General features: G+C 45.6%; 1 protein-coding gene across 1 annotated transcript in view; it reads left to right on the forward strand.

Moving 5' to 3' along the window:
- LOC130106841 (IQ motif and SEC7 domain-containing protein 1-like) overlaps positions 1–17,912 on the forward strand; it is a 165,405-nt gene that overhangs the window by 133,739 nt on the left and 13,754 nt on the right. Inside the window, 11 exon segments of the mRNA XM_056273108.1 lie at positions 3,109–3,283; positions 4,302–4,469; positions 5,970–6,143; positions 6,553–6,639; positions 6,899–7,503; positions 8,384–9,259; positions 10,176–10,334; positions 10,519–10,641; positions 10,890–11,056; positions 11,162–11,301; positions 11,430–11,555. Of these exon segments, the coding sequence (XP_056129083.1) occupies positions 3,109–3,283; positions 4,302–4,469; positions 5,970–6,143; positions 6,553–6,639; positions 6,899–7,503; positions 8,384–9,259; positions 10,176–10,334; positions 10,519–10,641; positions 10,890–11,056; positions 11,162–11,301; positions 11,430–11,555 (2,800 nt within the window).

A 17,912-nucleotide genomic window follows, 5' to 3' on the forward strand; every position in this document is an offset into this window, starting at 1 on the left:
TTCACTGTGCCCCAAGTCAACCATCTTCACTGTACCCCAAGTCCACCAACTTCGCTGTACCCCAAGTGCACCATCTTCACTGTTAACTCAATGAGAAATATAATGTCACAAATCGACGTATTTCAGTAAAGCGCAGTGACCAAATTGTTTGAGGAATTGTGTGTGTGTGTGTGTGTGTGTGTGTGTGTGTGTGTGTGTGTGTGTGTGTGTGTGTGTGTGTGTGTGTGTGTGTGTCAGTCAGTCAGTCCAGATGTAGGAGTGAGGCTTCCACCTCCTGTGAGGTGTCATGTATGTCCAAGCAAACGTCATTAAAAATGTTAATGAAAGGTTCAGGAAAATGATTTCCGAGTGAGAATCCTCTTCTCTCCTCCTCCATTCTCATTCTGTTCTCTGTCGTTTCACTCACCTTTCCATCCCCTCCCCTCCCCACCGTAATTCATCCACTCCTGCATCTATCCGTACCTCCTTATTTCCGTCCGTCTGTTGTCATTTCCAATTTCCACTGTGTGTATACAGTGTGTGTGTGTGTGTGTGTGTGTGTGTGTGTGTGTGTGTGTGTGTGTGTGTGTGTTGTCATCATAGACGGTTCTATTCATTTAGGCTTACTTGAGGCATGCTTATTTTGTGGTCAGAGAGAGAGAGAGACAGAGTGAGAGTGAGAGCGAGTGTATGTGTGAGACAGAGAGAAGGGGAGCAAGAGAGTGTGTGAGAGAGACAGAGAGAGTGTGCGTGTATGTGTGTGTGTGTGTGTGTGTGTGTGTGTGTGTGTGTGTGTGTGTGCGTGCGTGTGTGTGTGTGTGTGTCAGAGAGAGGGGGGAGCGAGAGTGTGTGAGAGAAAGAGTGTGTGTGTGTGTGTGTGTGTGTGTGTGTGTGTGTGTGAGAGAGAGAGAGAGAGAGAGAGAGAGAGAGAGAGAGAGAGAGAGAGAGAGAGAGAGAGAGAGAGAGAGAGAGAGAGAGCGAGAGAGAGATGGAGGAAGGGAGGGAGGGAGGAAGGTGGCCAAGAAGACAGAGAGGTAGAGAAAAGGCAGCAGTATACTCAAAACAAGGCAAAAAGACACGTTTTGAATAAGGGATGAACCAAAAGACACGGGGTGCTGTGCTTAGTGCGGTGCAAGCGCCTGACACAAACAGTCCACCGGTTCGAGAGCAGTTCGTAGATCTCGCTCTGTCTCCCTCTTCCTCGTGTCTCCTGGTGGTACAAACAGGACAATATGAGTTGTGAATAATTTTGCATTTATTTTCATTTAGTCTTTATCTTTATCACTCACGCACGCACGCACGCACGCACACACACACACACACACCATAAATATAACTCTTTGACACACTTAAACACACCAAGGTCAATAAAGACCTGCTACACTTACGCCACACATTTCTGAGTAGAAAATGCAGTTTCTTGCCTTATGGCTTCATCTTTGCCTCTTACACAGCCATCTTCCTGTCTTGCCGGATGTAAAGTCCTTTATACGGTCTTTCAAGTCCATCTGTTCGCCCTCAATGGCAAGTATTGCCATTATAATCCCTTATATTGAGGATGAACATGGTTATTGCTGGCCTCCGTGGCACCCCCTAGCGGCTGGGTCCCAGAATGCTTGCCCAGTACAACCGGAGCTCTAATGCTCATTACTTAGCATGTCCAAGTGCTAACAGCCTTGTTCAGGGGCAGGTCGTTATTAAAGGAGTGCACTGCTTTAGTCATCCAGCTTTACCCACCGTGATTTAGTGATTTAGCTGGGTTGAGATTTGAACCGTCAGTTGTCCAGACAGTGGCTGAGGGGTCTGATGCTTTCCAGTCGTGTTGTGCTGGCTGGGTCTGTTTGGGAGGGTGACTGAGCATGACTAGATGGGAGGTGGAATAGATCATGAGAATAGATATCAGGAATAGATATTCACTTGAATTAAATGGAAATGACAGATTGTGTGAGATACCACTAAATGTATGTAATGTGGTCACAGCCAAGGTCACCAAAAAAGTGATGTATTTTACAACAATGTATAATATACCGGGGCCAAATGTTCAGTTTTCTATTTCTTATATATGTTTGTATCCTTTGCTATTGTAAAAATGTATTATTTTGAAGATCGGTTGAATCTGAAGTTTTTAACATCCAGGTAATCAGTAAAAAGTACATATACATATAATCCAGTATAACTCAAAATGGCTGTAGAGGGCGTCCAGGTAGCGTAGCGGTCTATTCCGTTGCCTACCAACACGGGGATCGCCGGTTCAAATTCCTGTGTTACCTCCGGCTGGGTCGGGAGTCCCTACAGACACAATTGGCCGTGACTGCGGGTGGGAAGCCGGATGTGGGTATGTGTCCTGGCCACTGCACTAACGCCTCCTCTGGTCGGTCGGTCGGGGCGCCTGTTCGGGGAGAATAGCGTGATCGTCCCACGCGCTACGTCCCCCTGGTGAAACTCCTCACTGTCAGGTGAAAAGAAGCGGCTGGCGACTCCACATGTATGGGAGGAGGCATGTGGTAGGCTGCAGCCCTCCCCGGATCGGCAGAGGGGGTGGAGCAGCAACCGGGACGGCTCGGAATAGCGGGTTATTGGCCGGGTACAATTGCGGAGGAAAGGGGGGAGAACATGGCCGTAGATAGCCACTTAATCACTATTATTGATTGATGTTAAGTTCTATATGTGCTTCCATTTGGCGCCATGGCCTTTCCCCTTGACTGGCCTTAAAAAGTAAGACGAAAGGTTAATGGATTGCAAAAGGATCTAACTCATAACCAGCTAGTATAAATAGTCACCTACCTGCTATTAGAAGTCCCACTCGTGCTTCCATGTGGCACCATAATGTTTCACGTCGGGTGACCTTCAGGACTGTAATGCCTCACGCTTCTTGTTTTAATTCTTATCGACATATTCTGCCAAATGTTGTTTAATCTTGTGAATATGTTCAAATATTTCACATGTACGCGCTAATTAGGTTGAAATGAAGTGTTAAAACGATCTATCTGCCTCTCTCTCTCTCTCTCTCTCTCTCGATCTCTCTCTCTCTCTCACTCTCTCTCTCTCTCTCACACACACACACACACACACACACACTCTCTCTCTGTTCCCCTCACCCCCCCCTCTCTCTTTCTCTTTCCCTTTCAGTGTGGAGGGGGACTCTCAGTGTCCTGAGGCTCTCAGTTTCTCAGAGTCATCCTTCAGTCATCCACCTGCCTTCCATCGTTATAGCAACAGCCCTGTCTCCATCCCCTGTGGTCCCTACAGTACGACCCCAACCTCGGGGCCCCCGGGACCCTTCCACACACACACACACTCGCAGGTATGTCCCATGTTCACGCGCGCGCGCAAGCACGCACACATGAACACACACAGTAATCTGTGTGTATAGAACTAATTTGTGTGTTAAAAATTATAACAGTATGTAGTTGAGTTTATGATGTGAAACACAAAATCGGCCAGATAATTCAAGAGCCAAGATTCTTTATTTGTTACGTCTCATTATACAAGTACAAGAGAGTAAAATTCTTGTGTTTCGGCTCCTCGACACTGCAGCAACAATAGTAATAACATAACAACAAAACAGAACAAACAAAAAAGCAGTAATAATAATTAGTGTGCGGTTTATGTAAGGTGCTGTGTGTGTGTGTGTGTGTGTGTGTGTGTGTGTGTGTGTGTGTGTGTGTGTGTGTGTGTAGGCCCAGCCTTAATAAATGTGCATATGTGTATGTAGTTTTTTTATATTTGTGTGTTTGTGTATTCCAAGCTACGTGTGTTTGTGTGTGTGTGTGTGTGTAGGCCCAGCCTTAATAAATGTGCATATGTGTATGTAGTTTTTTTATATTTGTGTGTTTGTGTATTCCAAGCTACGTGTGTGTGTGTGTGTGTGTGTGTGTGTGTGTGTGTGTGTGTGTGTGTGTGTGTGTGTGTGTGTGTGTGTGTGTGTGTGTGTGTGTGTGTGTGTAAACTGATGATCCGCTGAAGACAATAGGTCAGAACCAGTCAGTCCAGCACCAGGCTCAGTGTCTTTAACGTTCTTTGTTCAAAAGCCTGGTTGCTTGGAGGATAAAGCTGTTCTGGAGCTGTTCTGAACCACTGTTGTTGTTGTTGTTGTTGTTGTTTTCCGCTCTGGGTTTATACTGGCCAGTCCCCGGTATCTATCGGTTGAAGGCTATGGTTGTAGTGGGCAGCGCTCCGTGACCAACAGATTCTTTGTAGCCGCTTGTTCACTAGTCAACTTTCGATCAACAGAGAAAGACTTGAGGACTATATATCATTGGTTTATTTTCTCTCTTCCATCTTCCCAGCTTCCTCTGTGCAGCCCCAGCTTCACCTCCCAGGCAGGCTCTCCCATCTCCCCTCCCAGCCCGGCGAGCCTGGCGTGGGCACAGCGCAGCCGACACCAGCCTGCCAGCCTGGCTCTCCGCAAGCAAGAGGAGGAAGAGAGCAAACGCTGTAAAGCACTCTCTGACAGCTATGAGCTCTCTACAGACCTCCAAGATAAGAAGGTACAATCTTACTACCACTGCGACTATTACCACCAGATGTACTGCCACCGCTACTGCAACCACTAGAGCAACTTACCACTACATGGTACCGGCTCAACTCGCCCCTTTTCCGTTTGCCATTACTGGGAAGTACCGGCATTTTGGTAACTGTTACCACTTTTCTGGTACCGCCTTTGTCGAGGATCCAAAAAAAAAAACTGGAGCGGGTGCAGACCTCTGATTGGTCAGAGAAAAGCGTCGTGCGTCACTCTGTGTCGCTGCGTCATCAATGCGCGCCCGGCATTTTAGATACCGAAAGCGGTCGAAGCGGAGTTGTCTTAATGTTGAAATTGATAAAAATGGAGAGCCGAAAACCCGCGCTGTGGTCTGTCGAGGAATGGAAAACGACACAGAAGCGAGTCGAGTTGAGCCAGTACCATGTAGTAGAAAAGGGACATTGGTTGGACTACAAAATCGGACAGTACTACTACAGCTGTTGCTTTTATTACTGTTATGATTACTATGTAATCATACGTTACTACTGCTATCACAAGTATTGTTACTACATATTACTATAGTGATAATGTATAACAATGAAAAAGCACTGGTTGGGAATAAGCTTCCGCTTCCAGTGTGGGAAGATGGCGGCGCGAATTCACGTTTGCGGCGGCCTCGCCCAGTACCGTCCATGCAGTGTCTTTGTCCACGTCTGCGTCTAAGTTTGTCTTCGTTTGATGCCTGGGAGAGCTTGGTCTGCTGTGTCCTGTGGGCCCAGGAACCACGGCCCTACCTGGAGCTGTGCCCGAAGAGGAAACACTGAGGGCAGTCTGGCAGTGGCCTCGCCTGGCCTTGACTGTGTTTTTAGTGTGGTCGTGTGAAGTGTGGAGAGGTGTGTCGAAGGTGTCTGGCTGGGAGAGCTGGCATTGGATCGGCTGAGGGAGCTTGGGTCTGCCGCGTCCTGTGGGCCCAAAGACCACGGCCCTGACCGGAGCTGCGTCCGAAGAGGAAACACCGAGGGCGGTCTGACAGGATGTGGAAGCGGGGCAGGCTAAGCTAACTGCTAGCCCATGCAGATCGGCAGTTCCGACAGTCATCCTGGCTGGCGTTCGTTCTCCTGGACAGTGATTTTTCTTTTCTTTAGTTTAGATATATGTTCAAGTTCAAGTTCAGGTACTTTATTTGTCACATGCACAGAAATACAAAGTAAAACATGCAGTGAAATGAAGGGGGGTACTCCGTCTGTCAATCACTCACACACATGTGTTGTAGTTCTTGTAGTTTTTTGGGTATGTGTTTTTGTCTTTGTGTTGCACTGCTGTGGGAAATGATGTTTTGTTTCATTTCATGTGCACAAGTGCACATGAAATGACAAATAAAGTGTTTCTCATTCTGATGCGATATGCATAAAGGTTCGTCAGTTTATGATCCTGCATCCAAACTGGCAGAGATTAGGAAAATAGGATAGTACGTATATTTAACTTAACTTGACTGTCTCTAATTGGTTAACTGGATCTCTGATAGGTGGAGATGTTGGAGAGGAAGTATGGCGGCTACTTCCTGTCCCGGCGGGCGGCCCGGACGATCCAGACGGCTTTCCGACAGTATCGCATGAACAAAAACTTCCAGAAGCTTCGAAGCTCCGCCTCCGAAAGCAGGATGACCAGACGTATCATCCTGTCCAATATGAGGATGCAGGTACACACGCACACACACACACACACACACACAATGTGAAATATGAATGTAATCGGTGAAATCAATGAAGCTGTAAAACACATACAGCATAGATAAAGAAAAAGGCATACAAAAGCATCGTCAGATGATCTGATCATGTCATCTTTATGGATTGGTTGGATGTTTGGATGGATTGTTTTCTGGCTGGTGCATGGCTGGTTGTTATTATGGATGGTTGTTTTTAGAAATACATCAGAGGTTTGTAGTTGGTTGGCTGGGTGGATGCTGGATTGAATGGTTTTGTGTTATAATCGAGTTCATGGTGCATTGGTTGGATGTTGGGTTGGGAGGTTTTTCTTTTGTCATATAGTGTAAATGTGTATTTTATACTTTGTTGGGCTGTTTGTTGAGTGGTTTTTGTTAATTGCAGTACTCGTTTGATGAGCGCCAGCCTCGCAGTCAGGGTCAACCGGGCCCCGAGGAGACAGGAGACTTGGACGACTCTTTCTCCAAGCAGGTACACACACACACAGGCAGAGAGGTTAATTAGATCGGTGCTCCTCATTAGCCAAATGAGCCACTCCTGACTCTCCCTTCCCTCAAACAGATGCCACAGGGAGAAATCAGGGTCTGTTGAAATTCCTTAGTTTTCCTTCTTGTTATTCCCACAAGGAAACTGAGGTGAATGTGGTTTTACAGTCTGCAGGTTGTAGTTAATGTTCGGCCCACAAGTCATGAACGTAACATTATGTGTGTGTGTGTGTGTGTGTGGACAGGTGAAGTCCCTGGCTGACTCCATGGACGACTCCCTGACGTGTCAGTCGGGCCGTGAGGACTCCCAGGAAGCCGCAGGAGATGAGGACGAAGAAGAGGAGGGAGATGAAGAGGAGGACGAAGAAGATGAGGAAGGCGAGGAAGAGGATGATGATGATTATGAAGAGGACTACCGGGAGTGTGCGTGGAGTAACAGGAACATGTCTTCTCGCCGCGGCGGGAGCCGAGTCCGAGGAGGCGGCGTGGGGAGGGGAGTGTTAGGAGGAGGTCCGGCCATGCATGAGGACAGCACGGCCACTTCCTTCAGTGATGTCACCCTCTACATGGAGGAGGGGTGTCTGCCCTCCTCCCCCCTGTCTCGCCCCCCCTCCTCCTCAGACACAGAATATTGGGGGGGAGGTCATGGGGGATGCCCGGGGAGCAGGGAGGACAGCAGGGACACGGAGGGAGGGGGGAGCAACACCAGCCGCAGGAGCAGCACCCCTTGCACGGAGTGCCGCGGGGAGTACAGAGGCAGGGGGGGAGGTGGAGGCAGCGGGGGAGGAGGGCATCTCCCTGTCCTGACCATAGAACCACCCAGCGACAGCTCTGTGGATATGAGTGACAGGTGAGTGGAGCCAATCAGAGATGATCTAGCTGTTTTCACAAGATAGCGTTAACAGAAGTTAGTAGTATTCATTTAACCAATAGTATAAGTATTATAAGTTATTAAATCAAATTGATGTTAACTTATCATAACTAGCTGAGGATGTTAAATATGGCAGTAGTTTGCTTTTTGCTCCCTTTTTACCAGACTTTTTTGATATTGGTTAAACCCCTAGCCCTTACATAATGTGACACAACATGGGCATTTAATGAACAACTCGTATAAAAAGCCACACATTAATGTCCATTCACAAGTAATCTTAGGTTTTGCAAGCAGAGTGGAGAATATGAAGATAAGAGACAAGGGCATTCCTTGTAATTGGAAACTACAGGAAAATGCACCAGTCACAGGTTTATAACAATACGTTTTCAGCAGCAATGCATCAAGCGATGAGTCTGCACAGGAATTCATCACAGCAGCCGTGTTACCACCAGGATTAATAGCTAAGCAACCAGGCCACTATTGCAACACCAGCACCAGCAATACATCCAACTGTGGCAGCGGTTCTCTGTCTGGCCCTCGGGAGCTGCTGCACCGCTGGTTTTCTATTCTCTCGGAAAATTAATTACATAAGTGAACTCAAAAAGCCTTAGATTCTAAAACCTTGTTAAAACTTCATTGCGTAATTTCAGAAATACCTGGGTGTCACTAAAAATAGTACAGCTAATTTATTAATCCCTAAAAAGAACCATTACTATATGAGAACGACTATGTCTGATACAGTGATACGGCCTTGGACTAGTGAGCTGCTTTGGTGAGACAGAGGGGTAGTTTGGTGTCTGGAATGTAAGTCTACTTCTAAAACCATGTAAATGTACATCTGTGTTCAAACGGACCTCAGGTCGGAGAGAGGATCCATCGGCCGCCTGGTGTACGAACAGGAGTCTTCGGCCGGAGAGCGAGGAGGCGGAGAGAGGGAGAGGAAGGCAGGAGGAGGAGAGAGTGGGGGGGAGGAGCGAGGAGGAGTGGGGGAGGGAGGGAGCAGTGAGGTGGACTCCCCCCAGGGGACGATCAAGCATAAGCCTAGCACGCGGACGGTGGCCACCGCGCAGGGACAGACGCGCTGCACTGGCACCGTTCCTATGCCGATGCCCTCGGCCCGCCCCCTGCCCTCTCACCCCCTCCCACACCTGCCCACCATCCTCCATCAACACCTCCACTACCAGTACGGCCATCCGCACTCTCACGTGCATCCTCACCACGTGCACTCGGGCCCCTATGGGCAGACCGCCCACTTGCACCACTACACCCAGTCCCTCTACCAGCACCACCACCTACCCCACGCCTACCCGGAGCCCCCCTGCTCCCCGCTGCCCTCCCCCATCCCTCCTCTCACCCCTCTCTCCCCCCTCCCGCCCCCGCTCACCCCTTCTCCCCTCTCCTCGTCCTCTTCCTCGGCTCTCCCCACCCCGGAGGTCCACCCCCACCTCCACCAAGCGCATCTCCTCCAGCAGCACCTCCTCCTCTGCTCGGACGGAGACAACGAGAGCGTCAACTCCACCACCACCAACTCCAATGAGGACACCACCGTCAACAACTGCAGCTCGGGCTCCTCCTCGCGCGACAGCCTGCGAGAGCCAATGGGAGGAGGGGGGCCCGCCCCCCCAGGGAAGCAGACCTATCAGAGAGAGAGCCGGCACAGCTGGGACTCTCCCGCCTTCAACAACGATGTGGTGCAGAGAAGACAGTACCGCATAGGACTCAACCTGTTTAACAAGTAAAAGAGAGAGAGAGAGAGCAAGAGAGAGAGAGAGAGTATGTGTGTGTGTGTGTGTGTGTGTGTGGAGGAGACAGTACCATATAGCACTCAACCTATTTATCTCTAGAGACTTTTACAACCCTATATTCTGATACCAGTCTACCATTTAGAAACAGTTAATAAAAATTTTTTTAAAAAAAAAAAGGTTTACGGGGCATCCAGGTAGTGTAGCGGTCTATTCCGTTGCCTGCCAACACGGGGATCGCCAGTTCAAATCTTCGTGTTACCTCCGGCTTGGTCGGGTGTCCCTACAGATACAATCGGCCGTGTCTGCGGGTGGGAAGCCGGATCTGGGTATATGTCTTGTTTGCTGAACTAGCGCCTCCTCTGGTCAGTCGGGTTGTCTGTTCGGGGGAACTGGGGGGAATAGCGTGATCCTCCCACGTGCTATATCCCCCTGGCGAAACTCCTCACCGTCAGGTGAAAAGAAGCAGCTGGCGACTCCACATGTATCGGAGGAGACGTGGTAGTCTGCAGCCCTCCCTGGATCAGCAGAGGGGGTGGAGCAGTGACTGGAATGGCTCAGAAGAGTGGGGTAATTGGCTGGATACAATTGGGGCGAAAAAGAGGGGGGGAATTTTAAAAAAAAGTTTACGGATGCTGAGACGGACAAATAAAACGGCCAAGCAACTAGTGAGATATTGTTTTGTCTCCGCTATTGTTGGCAGCTGTTCTATATGGAGAAGGTGCTGCTTTCTCTACCCTTGAATATTTAATTTTGCACTTGCAAATGTTATTACTATACTAGCATATATGATATATGTTCTTTAGTAATGTGTTAATAAAATATGGACGTAAATAAAGAATTCGAAATGTGTGTGTGTGTGTGTGTGTGTGTGTGTGTGTGTGTGTGTGGTGCATGTGCACATTGCAGGAAGCCAGAGAAGGGGATCCAGTACCTGATAGAGAGGGGCTTTGTGTCAGACACCCCTGTGGGGATCGCTCGTTTCATCCTGGAGAGGAAAGGTCTGAGCAGGCAGATGATTGGAGAGTTCCTGGGAAACAGACAGCAGTTTAACAAGGACGTGCTGGAGTTAGTACAATAATCTTTAAATTGTGTTCTGATCCAAGCAAGAGGGCCCTTGACCCTCTTCTGTGTTGTGTGTGTGTGTGTGTGTGTGTGTGTGTGTGTGTGTGCCCAACTTGAGTCAAGAGTGCTCATTCTTTCACTACCTCTCGCTCACTCTCTCTCTTTGTCTCTGTCTTTTCCTGTCTAGTTGTGTTTTGGATGAGATGGATTTCTCGGGGATGGACCTTGACGATGCCCTCAGAAAGTTCCAGGCCCAGATCAAGGTCCAGGGGGAGGCCCAGCGGGTTGAGAGACTGGTGGAGGCCTTCAGGTAGCACACCCTGTGAATTCTTTTGATCTAATGGCATATAAAATATGCCCATTGAACTATATGAAATGTTCCTACACAATTACCAGATTAAATTTGCTTTTTTGTCTTATTTCATACAATCTATGCACAAGAACCTTTTTCCAGCGGTGAGTTAAATGTCATGTTTTAATATAGAATATTCTTCTTTATAGTCTTTCTTTCTACCTCTCTCTCTCTCTCTGTGTCCTTCTTCTCTCGCTTGTTTCCAGTCAGCGGTACTGTGTATGTAACCCAGTGCTGATTAGGCAGTTCCAGAACCCGGACACCATCTTCATCCTGGCGTTCGCCATCATCCTCCTCAACACAGACATGTACAGCCCCAACGTCAAGCCTGAGAGGAAGATGAAGATCGAGGACTTCATCAAGAATCTGCGAGGTAAGTCAGACTCTCCACAGTCTACCTGTCAGAATCCCGGTCCATTAATATTTCACATTTGCTTATTAAAGCTACAGTACATCTATCTATCTGTCTATCTGTTAGGTGTGGATAATGGTCAGGACATCCCCAGGGATCTGTTGGTTGGAATCTATGGAAGGATCCAGAAGTGGGAGCTAAGGACTAATGATGACCATGTGACCCAGGTCCAGGCTGTGGAGAGGATGGTGGTCGGCAAAAAACCTGTATGACCTTTTTTTTTAATCTAATAACCTGCAGTTCTGTCAGTATTGCGTGTGTTTGTCGGTGCAGCTGTCAGTATGTATGTGTGTAATTTCTTCAAAATTTGTGTGTATGTGTGTGTCTGTTGCAGGTTCTGTCTCTACCACATCGGAGGTTGGTGTGCTGCTGTCAGCTGTTTGAGGTTCCAGACCCAAATCGAGCACAGAGGAGTGGAGTTCACCAGAGAGAGGTCTTCCTTTTCAATGACCTGCTGATGGTGAGGACTATCTCTCTGTCTGTCTGTCTGTCTGTCTGTCTGTCTGTCTGTCTTTCTTTTACTCTTTCTCTGTTTCTACCTTTCTCTATCTCTCTCATTCTGTGAGTCAGTGTGTCTTCACAGAGAGAGAGAGAGAGAGAGAGAGAGAGAGAGAGAGAGAGAGAGAGAGAGAGAGAGAGAGAGAGAGAGAGAGAGAGCTCAGTTATGTTTGTCATTCCAACACAACCTTGGGCATCCAATCACAACAGCCGGCATTAAGTGACAAGTATGGACAGCCAAAAGTCACTCCAAGTTCACAGCGGATCAGTTCCGCTAGGCCACCTCATGCGGTGAAGGAGCTCAGGTTGTGTTCAAAACTCTGACTAGTCTAGACTCAATCAGGTGTGTGTGTTGTTCCATGCATGCTGCTCTAACCTTGTATTGTTGTATGTGTGTGTTTTTTTTGGTTTTGTTTTTTTGCACCTCTCTTGGTTTGTATTTGTGCTAGTGATCTAATCTTGGAGGCAATGGCATACCAATTCTCCTAAGGCTGCCCTATGGGAGACACAGTGTGTGTTTGTGCATGTCTGCACAGTGCTAGTCCTCCCCACAAGGCCTCAGGGCTGTTGTATTCTCCACCACCAAATCCCCTTCTAAACATGCAGGCTAGTACTCATATCTTCGTATATAAACACACCACATCTGTAGTTAAACCTATACTCCTGAAAGTTTACTTGCAAGCAAACACCCTTCGTTCTAATACATTCATAGCAACAGCAAGAGGATCCATATCTCAAGATGACTTGGAAAAACTTAGCCGTGCCTTCATATCCAGTAGTTTAGACTGATCGTTTTTCTGTTCTCCCCCAAAAAGCTAACAAACGACTACAACTCATAAAAGACACTGCTGATAGAGACCCCTAACAAGGACTAAGAAGACTGAACATATATCTCCAGTCCTCAGATCCCTTCACTGGCTTCCAGTGACCCACAGAATTGACTTTAAAACACTGCTTCTTGGTTGAAATACGTCACTGAGCTGCTTTTTAAAATATGAGCCTTCCAGGCCTCTCACGACATCTAAGGCTGCTGGTAGTTCCCAGGATAAAAACCAAACATTCGTCACTGCGCAGCTCACAATTGGAACCAGCTACCTGAAGAGATTAGATTTGCCCCCAAGCATGAGTTCAAATCCAGGTGAAAAACTCATGTTGACCATGACATTTCATTAATTAACATTTTAACCTATTACATTCTTATTATTTTTCATACTTCCTCCCTTTTTATGCTGATCCTCATTTCTTTTTCTAATTCTTTATTTTATTCTTTTTAATGTTCTCCTTGTTATTTAATCTTTTTATCTTGTTCTGTATCTCTTTTTCAATCTTATTGTGCCTTTGTGTAAAGCACTCTGAATTGCCTCCATGTATGAAAAGTGCCATATAAAGCAAAGCAAATTCATTTGTATAGCACAATTTAACATCAAGGCAATTCAACATGCTTTACATAAAACATAAAAGGCATTAAGAAAAGTAACATAAGGCAATAAAGACGTTTAAAAAAGTAAAAAGACATTTACAGTGCAGTGTAAGATGATAATCAAAAGCTTCATATTTTATTTAATCGTAAGCAGTGGCAAACAGGAAAGTCTTAAAATAACTGAGAATTGCAGCAGACCTTCAGTTTAATGGGAGTTTTTTACAGATGTGTGATGCATGAAAACTGAAAGCTGCATCGCCATGTTTAGTTTACTTTGGGGACAGAAAGCAGACCTATCCCAGATGATCTGAGAGGTCTGGATGGTTTGTAATGTAACAGAAGATCAGAAATGTATTTTGGCTCTAAACTATTCAGTTTTATAAACCAAGAGCAGTGTTTGAAAATCAATTCTTTGATGGACAGGAAGCCAGTGTAGCGATCTCAGAACTGGAGTGAAGTGATCCATTTTTTTGGTCTTAGTAAGGACTCGAGCAACAGCGTTCTGAATCAGCTGCAGCTCTTTGATTGATTTTTTTAGAGACCTGTAAAGGCACCGTTACAGTAGTTGAGTAGGCTGAAGATAAATGCATGGACAAGTTTTTCCAAATCCTGCTGAGACATAAATCCTTTAATTCTCAATATATTCTTCAGGCGACAGTAGGCTGACTTTGTATTTGTCTTAATGTGGCTATATAAATTCAGGTCTGAGTCCATGACTATGCCAAGATTTCTGGCTAGGTTTGTGGTTTTTAACATTAACCTATTGTAGCTGTGTGCTGACTTTTAATTGTTCTTCCTCTGCTCCAAAGACAAATACTTCAGTTTTATCGTTGTTAAATTGAAGAAAATTCTGAGACATCCAATCGCTGATTTGTGCAATGCGCTTACACAGTGCTTGTATGAGATTATAGTCCCCTGGCGGTATGGTTATATAGATCTGTATGTCATCTGCATAATAATGGTGGTAACATATGTTAATTTCCATAATCTGAGCTAGTGGGAGCATATAGATGTTAAACAGAAACGGCCCAAGAATGGAGCCTTGGGGAACTACACTTGGGAAGTTGGGGAACCTACACCCCCACCCAACCACTTTGCTCTGCTGCCTCGGGACGCCTGGTTGCCCCGTCGCTCAGAGGCCCCTGCTGCCGATTGACCCAGTCACGGCTCTTTTCTGTCCTGGCCCCACAGTGGTGGAATGAACTCCCCACTGATGTCAGGACAGCGGCGTCGCTGCCCATCTTTCGGCGCAGGTTGAAAACTCACCTCTTCAAGAACTACTACCCTGTTACTTGCTCTTAGCACTTATTGTATTCACTCATTTAAAAAAAAAATCTCCTTCTTGCGCTTTTACTTGAGCACTGGTTTTGCTCTTAGATGCTTGTTTAGAGAGAAGATGCACTTATGACCTCTGATGACTAGTAGTTCTCCTGATTTCCTTGGTTAAATGCACTTATTGTAAGTCGCTTTGGGTAAAAGCATCGGCTAAATGACTGTAATATAATGAACTCCACAGGTCATTTTGTACGTTCAGATGTGTAATTACTTATAGACACAAAGTAGTCCCTGTCCTTTAAGGAGGATTCATACCAGTTTAGTGCTGTCCCAGAAACTCTCACCCAGTTTTTGAATTGGTCTAGTAATATGTGGTAGTTGACTGTCAAAAAAAAAAAAAGATGACCGTGTGAGGTGCGGCACTGAAATCTAATAAGGACTGAGATTCTGCCACTGTCTGTGTTTAAGTGGATGTCAGTAAAGACCTTAACAAGAGCAGTCTCAGTGCTGTGGTGTGGTCGAAATCCTGACTGGAGGACATCGAAGCTGTTTTTTTGTTAGTGCCAAAAAGTTGTTCAGCTGCTGGAAAACAGCTTTTTTTTTCTTTTAATGATTTTACTTAGAAATGGAAGGTTTGATATGGGTTTATAATTGTTCATTAATAAAGTGTCTAGATTATTCTTTTTCTAAGAGTGGCTTGACGACTGCAGTTTTCAGGGCCTGTGGGAAGAGATCTGAGAGAATAGATGCGTTAACAGTTTGTAGAAGATCTGAGGCCATGCAATTAGAAACACTTTGAAAAAGCCTGTTGACAGAATATCAAGTCAGCAGGAGGAGGATTTCAGATGTTGTGTATGTCTCCTCCAAGTTTTTGTGGTTGATGGGATCAAATTATGTCATACTATTTGAATTGATTTTAGGTGGACACAAGGGTATAGATAAACTTGGCTTGCCTTGCCAAATTTCTATTGTTGCAGTATTCGACATGATAGCTACTCTACGAATATCAAAATCATGAATGTTTTTGTAATTGCTCTTTGTTATGGTTACTGTGTATTAGGACGTTCCAGGGAAAAATTATACGGCGCATAGTGTTTTACTACTTTACTATAGTGACCAAATGAGGAAGAAGAGGTCAGATAATAGTGAGTTTGAAGAAGCAAAATTGTTGTGGCTAATAAACAAGAAGCTGGTAGGCCTTTACCAACAGATACTACGACATGTTTAGCTAACTCCCTGCTTCAACCGCACTTCATTTGTCTGGTGGTGGTGAAGGTGCTGACACAGCATAGACTATGTTTCATGATGAGTTGATGTCTGGGATTTAAAGTGGCTAAACACCAATACCTTGTATCACCATTGGTGGCAGTAAAAAAGAAAAAAAAATGCAGTTGTCTCCCATACTCCACTTTATTACATTGCTGTACTTTATAGGCTTAAACTGTGCAAATTAATCAATATTTGATCATCAATATTCAATTACTGGTACTTCACTTAAAAAAATCATCTATTCAAATTTAGCTTTAAAACCATGCTATATGTGATGCTTTTCACTTCAAATGCATTTTGAAAATAAGTTGAGAATAATGAGAACATTCACAGACAAAATAAGTCACCATTATATATAAGAATTAGCCTTGATAATGTATTTTGAAGGATAAAAAATTTGACTTTATTTTAGTTTTGTTTTTTATTTCCCAGTGTACCAAAACTATCGATTGGCTTATAAAAACTGCCAAAGTGGCTGACTCCACCTGAGCCATTTGGTCTGTGTTGCTCTCAGCTGAGCAGTTTTCCTTATTTTCCATGTGGCACGGTGGTCCAGTGGTTAGCACTGTCGCCTCACAGCAAGAAGGTCCTGGGTACGAACCCCGGGGTTGTCCAACCTTGGGGGTCACCCCAGGTCAGCCTCAGTGTGGAGTTTGCATGTTCTCCCCGTGTCAGTGGTGGGTTTTGTCCGTGGGGCTCCGGTTTCCCCCATCATCAAAAGAAACAGGCATGTTAGGGTTTAATACTCGTGTCTGTGCCCCTGACCAAGGCAGTGGGAAAAGAACTGGACTTGGTCCCTGGGCGCAGCATCAAGGTGGCAGCCCACTGCTCCTAGCTACACAGATCACAGCTAGGATGGGTTAATTTGCAGTAACTGAATTTCCCCAAGGGAACTTAATTTACTTTGGAGTTTGTATTTTTTTTTCTGTATCACAAAAACCAAAATAACATTTCAAATTAGTTAAAAAGTGAGGAAGTCCTCCCCTGCACCCCCCCCCACTACACACATTACACCCCTGATCTCTCGTAAACAAATTATTTTTAATTAAACCTGGATTGATTTAATTAATGGAACCTGGTAAGATAAAAATGGCAATGCAGCTGTTCTTATTTAGACAGCCTCCCAAAATACCACCAGCTTCAACTTTCATAAATGTCATTACAGCTAAAAGGGAAGGACACTGAGTAGCAACTTTATTTATTGATGTCTTCTAGTGCGTGCAAGCATCATTTAGTGATTTCACATCTTTTATACCTTTCAGCTAGATTGAAATGTTGCCGCGTGGCACGGTGGTGCAGTGGTTAACGCAGTCGCCTCACAGCAAGAAGGTCCTGGGTTCGAGCCCTGGGGTAGTCCAACCTTGGGGGTCATCCCAGGTCATCCTGTTTGTGGAGTTTGCACGTTCTCCCCATGTCTGTGTGGGTTTCCTCTGGGTGCTCTGGTTTCCTCCCACAGTCCAAAGACATGTAGGTCAGGTGAATCGACCATACTAAATTGTCCCTAGGTGTGAATGTGTGTGTTGGCCCTGTGATGGTCTGGCAGCCTGTCCAGGGTGTCTCCCCACCTGCCGCCCAATGACTGCTGGGATAGGCTCCAGCATCCCACGATCCTGAGTAAGGATAAGCGGTTTGAATAATGAATGTAAGCGGTTTGAATAATGAATGAATGAATGAAATGTTGCCCTCGAGTCCTCCTAAAGTGTTCAGACCACCAACATACTGTATTAAGGTCACTGCTGACATTGCTGAACAATTGTCCAGTATTTCCACTGACTTTAACAGTCTTTGTATACTGGTGATTTAAATATACATACTCATAACTCCAGCAACAGTGCCAATGACCTTTTTGTGATATATATATATATATATACACTACCGTTCAAAAGTTTGGGATCACCCAAACAATTTTGTGTTTTCCATGAAAAGTCACACTTATTCACCACCATATGTTGTGAAATGAATAGAAAATAGAGTCAAGACATTGACAAGGTTAGAAATAATGATTTGTATTTGAAATAAGATTTTTTTTACATCAAACTTTGCTTTCGTCAAAGAATCCTCCATTTGCAGCAATTACAGCATTGCAGACCTTTGGCATTCTAGCTGTTAATTTGTTGAGGTAATCTGGAGAAATTGCACCCCACGCTTCCAGAAGCAGCTCCCACAAGTTGGATTGGTTGGATGGGCACTTCTTTGAGCAGATTGAGTTTCTGGAGCATCACATTTGTGGGGTCAATTAAACGCTCAAAATGGCCAGAAAAAGAGAACTTTCATCTGAAACTCGACAGTCTATTCTTGTTCTTAGAAATGAAGGCTATTCCATGCGAGAAATTGCTAAGAAATTGAAGATTTCCT

Source organism: Lampris incognitus, chromosome 2 (assembly GCF_029633865.1).
Source record: "Lampris incognitus isolate fLamInc1 chromosome 2, fLamInc1.hap2, whole genome shotgun sequence".
Classification (NCBI taxonomy): Eukaryota; Metazoa; Chordata; class Actinopteri; order Lampriformes; family Lampridae; genus Lampris; species Lampris incognitus.